The sequence below is a fragment of the Rhinolophus hipposideros genome (assembly GCF_964194185.1).
Source record: "Rhinolophus hipposideros genome assembly, chromosome: 14".
NCBI classification, from domain to species: domain Eukaryota; kingdom Metazoa; phylum Chordata; class Mammalia; order Chiroptera; family Rhinolophidae; genus Rhinolophus; species Rhinolophus hipposideros.
The window spans coordinates 65,838,567-65,850,224 of record NC_138060.1 but is presented as its reverse complement, the minus strand read 5'-3'; the positions used below and the strand labels follow the sequence as shown (position 1 = coordinate 65,850,224).

The 11,658-nt window shown below is 36.5% G+C and overlaps 1 protein-coding gene across 1 annotated transcript; it reads right to left on the bottom strand.

The window, feature by feature from the left end:
* Positions 1 to 4,013: 4,013 nt before the first annotated feature.
* Positions 4,014 to 4,493, bottom strand: LOC308507659 (large ribosomal subunit protein eL31-like; the record flags this gene model as incomplete). The annotated part of the gene is made up of 1 exon (XM_081072854.1): positions 4,014 to 4,493. The coding sequence occupies one exon, from the start codon at positions 4,491 to 4,493 to the stop codon at positions 4,014 to 4,016; it is 480 nt and encodes a 159-aa protein (XP_080928980.1).
* Between the last annotated feature and the right edge of the window lie 7,165 nt (positions 4,494 to 11,658).

The window sequence follows — 11,658 nt, the reverse complement described above, 5'->3', positions numbered from 1 at the left end:
GTGCAATTCTGGACTCGTCATCATCTGCCTTTCAAATCAGAACACTAGTGATTTCTGTGGGAGAAAAGCGGGCATTTTAATCCACCGTCCAAAGTCCCTAATAAGTGTAGTGACTGCTGGAGGCGAGGGAATGGGAGTTTCAGGCAGTATGTAATGTTTATCAGTTTGGATGCTTTAAACCCATTTACCACTGTGCAACTGAACTTTAATAAGCCTTCTACCCAAACCATGTCTCTCCAGAATCTGACAGAAGCTTTCAAATGGCAAAACATAAGAAGACCATACAAATCTGTCATGCATTTTTAAATGTTGAGAAAACATTTTATTGTTAAAAAATCATAGAGTGATCATGATAGTGATACTTGGAGGCTGGATCTGAAATTTTGACTGAATAGGCTCTTCATCTCCCTCACAACCATTTGTCTGATTTATATTCTTCTCATTGAAATAACAGGTGCACTAAACTGACCACAATGGCTGGTGATTTGGGCATTCTGGGTGTAAATCTTCTCACAAGTACCACTTACTATTAGAGGTGAAGTCATCTGAAAGAGATGGCCATGGATTGAACATAAAACTCCAGGCAGCAGATATTCCTGATATATGTACAAACGTATGGCATTTAAAAACTATGTTAGTGGATAAATCACCAGTTTTGTAAAAATCAGTGCCAACTGATTGGGAAAACAGCAGCGGGTTTGACAGGCAGATGGAGGAAGAACCATGAGGCCTCATCCATCTCCAATTCCTATGATTGCATGATTAAATATTAGTGTCCAGAAACAAGTGAGGGGAACGCCAGCTCTTAAAATATCAAGTATAGGCCAGAAAACACTGTGAATACACACTTCATTGAGACAAATTCAGAAGATTAATAAGGCGGTCAAAAAATGGGTTTGAGTGGCTTTTTCCTAGGTAGCTAATTAGAAAGTTCTTAGGAACTGGAATTGAATGAACAGAAATAAAGGTTACTCAGGGACAAAGAAGTTTTTGAAATGCAATGTAATAGCTAAAAGCAATTTTTGTGAAGAAATATTATGTCCGGTCACTGATATTTTATTTATTGCTATGCTGAGCTAATGTAGACCAAAGAATAATGGATGGATAAACAACAACAAACAATCCTTCTTACCAAATCATAGCCTTGATTCCACCTATTGGTAAAAACACTATTTATACCAGTAATTCTCAAGTGAGAGGACAGAAAGAGGGTATCAGGACCATTTGGAAGTTTTGTCAAACTACATGCGTCTTCCATCAACCTTGGTGGCACGACTCCTTCCCTCTCTGCTTCCTTTGAGAACCTGTATTCTGCAGTATTAGCGTCTGTCAATCTTACCACTCACAAATATGTTTTACATTTGTCCTGTCAGGCACTCCATACAGCACTTTAGACATAATGTCAATTCTAATGGTAGCGCTGTGACGTAGATGACACCAACCCAGTGTTACAGGTACAGGAACCGAGGTCAGAGCCACACCACCTGACTGAGGTCACAGATGCTGCAAGTGTGGGAGAAACCAGGACGAGAGCCATTGTCATTCTGACTCCAAAGTCTAGGCTTTTAGCTATTATGTGTTAAACTATATTAAGTATGTTGTGTTGGTAGAGAAAAAAGAAATTTAACATTTTTACCTAAAACAGTAACTATCTATACATATACATATACATAGGTATATGGGCACATACACATACACACTTGCACCTATACATACGTACATACATATACCATGCACATAGGCTTACTTTTATTTGTAGGCAAGTAAATCCTATTTTTTGTGTGTAATGATATACATGTGTGCAAGTTTATGTATTTATGTATAGATTTTATAATTATAACTATAATTTATATATATTCAGTTAAATTTTTATATAACTTAAACATTATACATAAATGTAGTATTTATTGAGGTTTATGGAAAACACGGCCTCTTTCTAATTATTGTTTTATTAGATATTTATACTTGTTAATATGTGCCTGCAAAATGATACTCCTTGACTCTACTTTGGGACTAGACCTAAATAAAAGAAAGTCAGTTACATTTAAGACACAAAATTTTAACTATCTTAAACTTTTTAAAGCTAAAGTTTTAGAAATTTAAAAGTCATAGAAAATAAGAGACTCATGACAATACTCAACATTATAGAATATTTTATTTAGCAATCCACTATAAAAGCTGAAGAAGTTACTTTGTTTTCTTTCCTTATTTGTCACGTGTCTGTCGTCTCCATCTCCAAGATTTAAAAAAAAATTAGCACTGTCATCCTTTCCCCATCTCTTCTCACTGGAATTCCATTTTGTTTTTTGTTTCTTTATTTTGCAATGTTAACTGCTGGTCCATTTACCTTGGTGTCTTCCATGCTGAGTTTTGTTTTGGTTCTGGCACAGTTGAATTGATCAAATGGACTGAATTTGTTGTCCAGCAGGTTTTTGTTTTGTTTTGTTTTGTTTTGTTTTTTAATATATCAGAATTTCTGTCTATAGCCTTTACATCTGAATGACACCGTAGCCAGGTATAACATTCAAATTAAAAGCACACTTTTGTCGGGATCTGGTGGACACTGTCCTTCTTTCTTTAGGCATGAAGGAGGCTGGAGAGCAGTGGGAACAAGCCTAATTTTTCTTTTCTAGGAGATTTTCTGCTCAGAGAAAGGTATCAAACCTATATTTTTAAAAACCGTCTGTTGTTAATTTTGCCTTTTTGATGACGTGTGCCTGAATTTTTTATCACAGTGTTTTATTATTACAAGAAGCATATAACAAATACTTTGTACGAGTGTATGCATACTACTATACATTGCTGAATGTAAATTTAAAGCAAATTTTAGAAGTTTTATTACTTGGACAGAGTATGTGCATTATAAATATCGACAGATATTCCACGCGGTCCTCCAATGGGTTCACCAGTGTCACCTTCCACCTGCAATGTACAATTGCACATGGGACCCTGCACCACACCAATATAGTATTAGTATTTTTTAAGGTAGTAGATCTGATGAGTTACAAACAGTATCTTGTCTATTTTCCAGTTTTGTATTGTGAGTGCAATTTAGCCTTTATGTATATTTAAGGGTGTTTTACATTTCCTTTTTCTAGGAATGAGGTTAATATCCTCCATCCATTTTTGTTTAATATTTCCTTTTTGCTATGTAGGCATTTCTTATAGGTTAAGAAAATCAGTTCTCTCTATGCTTATGATTTTTTATAAAAATATTTCCCCAATTTATCAATGGTCTTTTAGCTTTCCATGCAGTATTTTGTCATGCAGATACATGCTTTTTTTATTTTCATATTCAATGTTACCAATAATTTGTATGGCCTCTGAGATTTTTGTCATGGCTAAGAATGAGCTTTCCATTCAAGCATAATATTGTCCCATTTTTTTTCTTTTCGGTATTTTTATGTTTTCACGTGAAACCTGGACAAGTTACCTATGATTTCTGTGCTTTAGTTTCCACGTCTATAAAGCGGGGATACCATACTCTACACTCTCTCCTAAGGCGAAGTAGAGAGTGAGTTTCTCCAGGCTCCAGTGATGTTCCTTCACTATGAACCCAGACACAGGAGCGTGGATAGCTATTGTTTATAGGGGGCTGTCAGTAAACTATGAATTCTTTGAGAGAAAGGATTTTATTGTCTTTTTCTTTGCATACTCACTGCCTATAAACTTACATAGTGTATTTAGAGGAATTTTTTTTTAAAAATGAGGTATGATTTATATATAATAGAATTCACCCAAAAGATTGTAGTTTTAATGTAGTTCACTTTATCAAATTTCAGTTTGGTTTATGCTTTTTATGTCGTAAGAAATCTTTGCCTAACCCAAGGTCCTTTGTTTTCATCTAGATATTTTGTTATTTTTTTCTCTTACATTCAGCGCTCTCTCTCTCTCTCTCTCTCTCTCTCTCTCTCCATATATATATATATATATATATATATATATATATATATATATATATTTTTTTTTTTTTTTTAATTTTGCAGTTTTATAACTTATTCAACAGTCAGCAGTTAGTTCTCATCCACATTAACTGCTTGTAGATTTTTGAAAGTGGTGGCAGGTACATAGGTAACCAACGCATAGAGCTTATTTGGTGAGTCTTCATTCCCATCACGCTTTCTGGACAGCCGCACGCAGATGAGGTATGGGACACTCCTTATTCCTCTGGCCCAGATGGCTTTGTTGAGTCTGGCGTCAATGTGTGCATCTGGGTTTCCCATCTCCTTCACGGCAAATTCTCGTATTTCTGTAAGTGCCCGAGGGGCGTGCTGCTTGAAACCCACTCCATGGGTTCGCTTGTGAATGTTGACAGTGGATACTCTGATCACTACCTTGTTGATGGTAGAACTGCCCTGCTTCTTCTCACCATCCTTTGCTGTGGGAGCCATCAAAGAGCGCAAAGTATCATGGGAAAGGAAAAGCAGCACCCTATATTTCAAGTTAATGTTGGTGTAAGAAAGACTGACGATCAGTTTTCTTTTTTTTGGCATATTGTTATGCAATTATTACAGCACCATTTTCCAAAAGAAAAATCTTTTCCCTAATGAATTCCTTTAGCTATAGTAAATAAACTCTTTATCACTTGAATGTTTTATTTCAGCTTTTTGTTAAACATTTGAAAACATTCAAACTGAATGACTTTAAAATGGAGATAAGTTGTTGGTTAACTAAAATCAATGTTTTCCACATTTTCTCATTGTCTTTTCAGTTATTTTAGTAGAACTATTTTCACATTTGGTAATGATTCATAGGCTGTCAGTGAGATGTATGGGAAAAACGCACACTGAAATCAGAAAGACTTACATTCAAATTCCCACTCTTCCACTAACTACCTGCTTGTGGGTTATTTATATAATAACCCTTAACCTCAGTTTATTTAATTATAAAATTTAGGTACTTTCTATTTTCTAGGGTTATATGCAAGATTACTTAAAATGTCCAATGTGGAGACGCTCATTAAGCATACATTCTCTATTAGACTTAAGAATTTACAAGATTCTCACAAAAGGGGCTCTGCCATGGCTAGTACTAGTTATGTTTTGTTTCTTTTTTCTTTTTCCCATCAAGATCAGGCACTGATCCAGCCTACAATTCCCTCCCCTATTTAAAGAGACTATTAGTGGAAATCTGCATTTTCTCCATTCTTACATTGTTTGGCTTTTGCCTGGGCCATAAGTGATATGGATGACTAATGTTACCTTGGTCTTCATCTACTGTATTGCTACTGGATGTAGACTCAAGGTAAGAGAGATATCCTCAGACATAAGATAATCAAAGAGCCCAGATTCATTTGCAAAATCTTCACTTAACTTCTTGATAGGATCTTGGAAAGTGTGACTTAAATGACCTATAACGAAACCCTCTGTACCCTACGTTAATTGATATAAACAACAGTTAAGTTCCTACAGCATATTTCTGATCACAAAAACATCACCACACTTTTAAATAAAGACCCAAAACAACTCTAATATTAAACACTGAAATAAACATGAGCTATACAAATATTTAAGAATGATTAATACAAACAAGATCATTCTTTTCCAATCCGCTTATTCCATTTCAGGGTCATGTTGGCCAGTGCCTCTCCCGGCAGCTCAGGGCATAGGCAGGACCCATCTGGACAGGACATCCTTCCATCGCAGGGCCACTGATACAGCCCACACTCACTCAGACGGGAACAATGCAGACACGCTTATGAGCCTGACATGCACATCTTTGGGATGTGGGAGAAAACCGGTATACCCACAGACAGTCCACGCAGACAAGAGGAGAACATGCAAACTCCACAGTCAGTGGCCATAGCCGGGAATCAACTTTTTTTTTCTCATCAAAGTTGTAACAAAATGATGTTGAATGAAATGAAGTTATTCAACAACCTACTCTATAGGGATAGGATCATGTCAAAAAGAGAAAGAGTAGAGTTTTAGGGAAAAAGAAAGATCATGTTATATTTTGCCAGATTCTCTTAGTGGTGCTCAATATCTAAGGTTTCCACGTTGTTGGGATAGAATCAGAAAGCAAGGAGCTGGAACTGGGACCTATCTCGAGGTAGATACCCTGGAAAAGAGAGTACTCCGGAGCCGAGCTCATGCAAATTGATCATGTGTGAGGATTAACAGAGCTGTAAAACGTTGGCGCCCTGGCACACTTGCTTGTCTGATCATAACACATAGTAAGAGGTTGTGTTTTCTTGCTTACTTGAATGAAATTGACTGAAGTCTGTAAAAGAACCAGGCAAATCAGAATAGTGGAGGCTACAGGAATTTTACAAGGAGACTAAAGCCAGTGATGGCGAAATCTGAGTTACTAGGCCTAAATGAGTTTATTTCACTGTCGAGTGGGAAGATAATCAGGGCTAATGAACACAGAAAGATGACTCAGGAGTTTGTGGGGTTTTTTAAATTTATTGTGGGGACAATTGTTAGTAAAGTTACATACATTTCAGGTGTACAATTCTGTATTACATCATCTATAAATCCCATTGTGTGTTCACCACCCACCTATAAATCTCATTGTGTGTTCACCACCCAGAGTCAGTTCTCCTTCCATCACCATATATTTCATTCCCCTTACCCTCATCTCCCACCCCCTCCCCCCTAACCCTCTGGTAACCATTAAACTATTGTCTGTGTCTATGAGTTTTTGTTTCTCATTTGTTTGTCTTCTTCTTTTGTTGTTTTTGGTTTATGTACCACATATCAGTGAAATCGTAGGGTTCTCTGCTTTTTCTGACTTATTTCGCTTAGCATTATACTCTCAAGATCCACACATGTTGTCACAAATGTTCCTATATCATCTTTCCTTACCGCTGAATAGTATTCCATTGTGTATATGTACCACAACTTCTATATCCATTCATCTATCGAAGGACATTTTGGTTGTTTCCATGTCTTGGCCACCGTAGACAAAGCTGCAATGAACATTGGAGCACATGTGTCTTTATGTATAAATGTTTTCAGATTTTTGGGGTAGATACCCAGGAGAGGGATTGCTACGTCATATGGTAAAATTCTATTTGTAATTTTTTTGAGGAACCTCCACACTGCCTTCCATAGCGGCTGCACCAGTCTGCATTCCCACCAACAGTGTATGAGGGTTCCTTTTTCTCCACAGCCTCTCCAACACTTGTTACTATTTGTCTGGTTGATGATAGCCATGCTGACTGGGGTAAGGTGATATCTCATTGTGGTTTCATTTGCATTTCTCTGATGATTAGCGATGTTGAGCATTTTTTCATATGTCTATTTGCCATTTGTATATCCTCTTTGGAGAAATGTCTCTTCAGGTCCTCTGCCCATTTTTCAACTGGGTTTTTTTTTTTTGTGGTTGAGTTTCATGAATTCCTTGTATATTTTGGATATTAGTCCCTTATCGGAGGCACTATCTGCAAAAATCTTCTCCCATTCAGTTGGTTGCCTCTTTATTTTGTCGATGGTTTCTTTTGCTGTGCAGAAGCTTTTAAGTTTCATATTGTCCCATTCGTTTATTTTAACTTTTACTTCCATTGCCTTTGGAGTCAAATTCATAAAATGCTCTTTGAACCCAAGATCCATAAGTTTAGTACCTATGTTGTCTTCTATGCAGTTTATTGTGTCAGGTCTTATGCTTAAGTCTTTGATCCATTTTGAATTAATTTTGGTACATGGTAACAGATAGCAGTCCAGTTTCATTCTTTTCATGGCTATCCAATTCTCCCAGCACCATTTATTGAAGAAGCTGTCTTTCCTCCATTGCATGTTTTTAGCTTCTTTGTCAAAAATTATCTGTCCATATTTATGTGGTTTTATTTCTGCATTCTCAATTCTATTCCATTGGTCTATGTGTCTGTTTTTCTGCCAACACCATACTGTTTTGATTATTGTAGAAATATGACTCAGAAGTTTCTAACCAGAAGGATTGTTATCCATTTAAGGGAGGCAAAATACTGGGCTGCTTCTTGATTCTCAGTGAAAGTATCTTATCCAAGCCCTCTCAAAAATTAGGGTTTATCGTAAGAGAAAATGTATTTTAATTAATAATCAGGACTGCTATAAAAAACATGCTCTAGCCAAATTTCCATGGAATTCAAATTTGGGGAGTCTGGCATAAATATTGAATGTGAAAAGTCCACATTGATTTTTAAGAGAGTGAAACATTCTTTTGATTAAGTGTAATCCATGGTAATATCTATAAGAAGAAATGTATAGGGAGAAGACATTTGAAACTATTACTTAAAATTAACAATTACTATTTTAATTGAAAATGTTGACAATAGTTATAGATGAAAGTGCACTTATAAGAAATAATACAAAGTAATCCCATGGAGCTACCGCCATGCTAAGAACACTCAACAAAACGGAAACAGAAGGGAGCTTCCTCAAGCTCACAGAAGCCGTTGCAGACACCAGCTGATATCATACTTAAGGTAAAAGACTGTTTACCCCTTCGACTGGGATCAGGTGTGCTCTCATCACTGTTACTCGCAATAGTACAGGGAGCTCTAAATACTGCAATAAGGCAAAAAAATAGAAATAAAATGCATCCAGGATGGAATAGAAGAGTAGTTTTACTACTCCTGTTAGCAAGTAACATGATTTTGTATTTAGGAAATCCTTAGAAACACACATACACACACGCACAAACACACAACTAATAAATGAGTATGGCAAGGCTGCAGGATTCAAGATCAATATGTAAAAATCCTTGTAATTCTACACTACCAACGGACAATCTGAAAATGAAAAAAAGAAAATTCTCTTTACAAGAGTATCAAATTGAGAAAAACTTAGGAATACATTTGACAAAAGGAGTGCAAAACTTATGCTCTGTAAATGTAGTCACACAACAGCCTAGCCAACCGTCCCCCCGTGTATTTCCTTAAGGAAACAAGGGTCTGTGAGACTCCGCATTTCTGGGACTGTTCCATCCTTGAGTTTGCACCCTATGTCTCTCTGTCTGGTCCCCAGAAGGTGGTTTGCAGCCAAAGACGGGTAAGATATCTCACGGGAGATACAACCTAAGCCAGGCGGAGCCGAGTGGGGACTCCCAATGAGCTGCCTTAGAAAAATGTGGGAAAGGGCCTTGCCTCCCCTCCCCCTGCCTGGGAAAGTCTGTTGCGGGCTCTGGCTTTTCCCTTGCACATGTTTGTGAGAGAAGTCGTGAGGACAATAAAGATCAGTTCTCTCCACTTATCTCAACGGAGCTGTTACACTATGGGAGACTTGACCCTGAGAAGGTACATACCTTAGGTAAGACATCATGGGACCTTGTGCTTCGGCTGTTTACAGACAACGGGTGATTGGAATAAACATTTTTCTGCTATGATGTATGAGTCTCACAGACCGTGTAAGAAACAATGTTACTTTCTTGTATTTGTATACTTATCAATAAAAACCTTCAGTCAGCCTTATTCTGGGTTCCAGTCCTCTGAGACTGAGAGACCCCTGGCCTTCGGAGAGATGTAACTGCATTAAGTCTCTGTTTGTTTCTTTCTTAAAAACTTAACCCAAGCCGCCCCTTCTCGCACCCTCACTGCCCTTGTTGTGCTGGACGCGACATGTAAACTACAAAAATATTGTTGAAAGAAATTTGAAAAGATGTAAATAATTGGAAAAACGTCCCATGTTCATGGATTACAAGACTTAACATTGGTGAGATGGCAATATTCACCAAACTGATCTAGAGATTCAACGCAATTCCCATCAGAATCCCAGCTGACTTCTTTACAGAAAGTGGTAAGCTGATTCTAAATTCATACAGAATCACAAGGGGCCCAGAACAGACAAGACAGTATTGAAAACTTAGAACAAAATGGAAGCACTCAAACTTTCTGGTTTCAAAATAACTCCAAAGCAACATTAATCAAGATGGGGAGGACCTGGTTCAAGGACAGACGTGTGTCAATGGAATAGAACTGACAATCCAGGTATAACCCACATAACTGCCATCTGCTGATTTTCAACCTAGAAACCAACACCACCCAACGGGGAAAGAATCATCTTTTCAACAAATGGTGGTGATCTTGGATTAATCATTTTTTTTGTTGTTGTTTTTTTCTTTTTCGCTCTGACAACAAAAGCACACATGACAAAAAGAAAAAAATGATATATTGGACTACATCAAAATTAAAAACTTTGTTCCACAAAGGACACCATTAAGAAAGTGAAAACCACAGAATGGGAGAAAATATTTGAAAATCATATCTCTGATAAAGGATGTGTATCCAGAAGAGGTTAAAAAATAAAATAAAATGAAACCTCTAACTCAACAAGAAAAGATAATTCAATTATAAAAAGGGGACAGAATTTGAATAGGCCTTTTTCCAAAGGAGAAATGTGGACAAGCATATGAAAACATCATTAGTCATTAGAAATGTGAATCCAAACAACAGAGATAGTACTTCACACCCACTGGGATGATTATAACATAAAAGATAGAAAATGACAAAGGTGGATGAGGATATGAAGAAATTACAACCCTGAGGTATTGTTGGTGAAAATATAAAACAGCACAACTCATTTGGAAAACAGTTTGGAAATTCCTCAAAAGTTAAATACGTAGTTAATATATGACCCAGAAATTCCACTACCAGATGATATATATCAAAGAGAACTGAAAATGTGTTCACACAAAAAGTTGTACATGAATGTTCACAGCAACATTTTTCTGAATAATCCAAAAAAGTGACAACAACCCAAATGTCCATCAACTGATGAGTGGATGAACAAAGTGTAGTCTATCCGTGTACACACTATCAGCCATAAGAAGAAATCAAGTACTGTTACATTGGACAACATAGTGCAACACGCTAAGTGATAGAATTCAGACACAAAAGACCACAAATTGGATGATCCCATTTGTATGAAATCTCCAAAATAAGCGTATCAACAGAAAAGTAAGCAGATTAGAGGTTGCCAGGGGCAGGGAAGTGAGAGGAATGCGGACTGACTACTAGTGGGCCTGGGGTTTCTTTTCAGAGTGATAACAAAGTTCTAAAATGGACTGTGGTGACAGTAAATTTTTGAACTCTGAGTTTATTAAAGAAAACTGAACCGCACACTTTGAAAGACTATGTTTTTGTTAAGTGAATTACATCTTGATAAAGCTGTTATTTAAAAAAATTAAGTAACGAAATAGTTCAGTTGAACATACTAACACAAGAAAGTATATTTTTAATACATGTGATTTAAAATATTTTCTTCATTCTCTGTACTATTTACATATACAACAGACATCTGTACCATGTCTCGTATTCTACTGGTTGAAAAACACTAATTTAGTCTGATGCCTAACATAAACCAAGCTAGGGAAATTATCTAGCAATCATCTTAATAATATTATGCAGAAATAGCTTTTACTATAAATGGCCCGGTAATTGAAGCATATTTTTGTCTATAAACATAAGAATAATAATTTCACTTTTCGACTTGATCTCACATCTGTGTTTAATGCATTTTTGTAAAATTCTATAAATTGATGAATTAAATAAGATGACAAAACATGATTCTGTTGAAGGGGGAAAAGCTCTTTTTGTTTCATTGTTAAGATTTTAGTATGTTCGGAGATATGTAAGCATCACATACACATAGAAATTCCTCTATGAATATAAGCTTACCAAAGGGTGTGGGTTTGTGTTATCCCTCTGCCCATTAAGATACTATAAAAGTTACACTCATA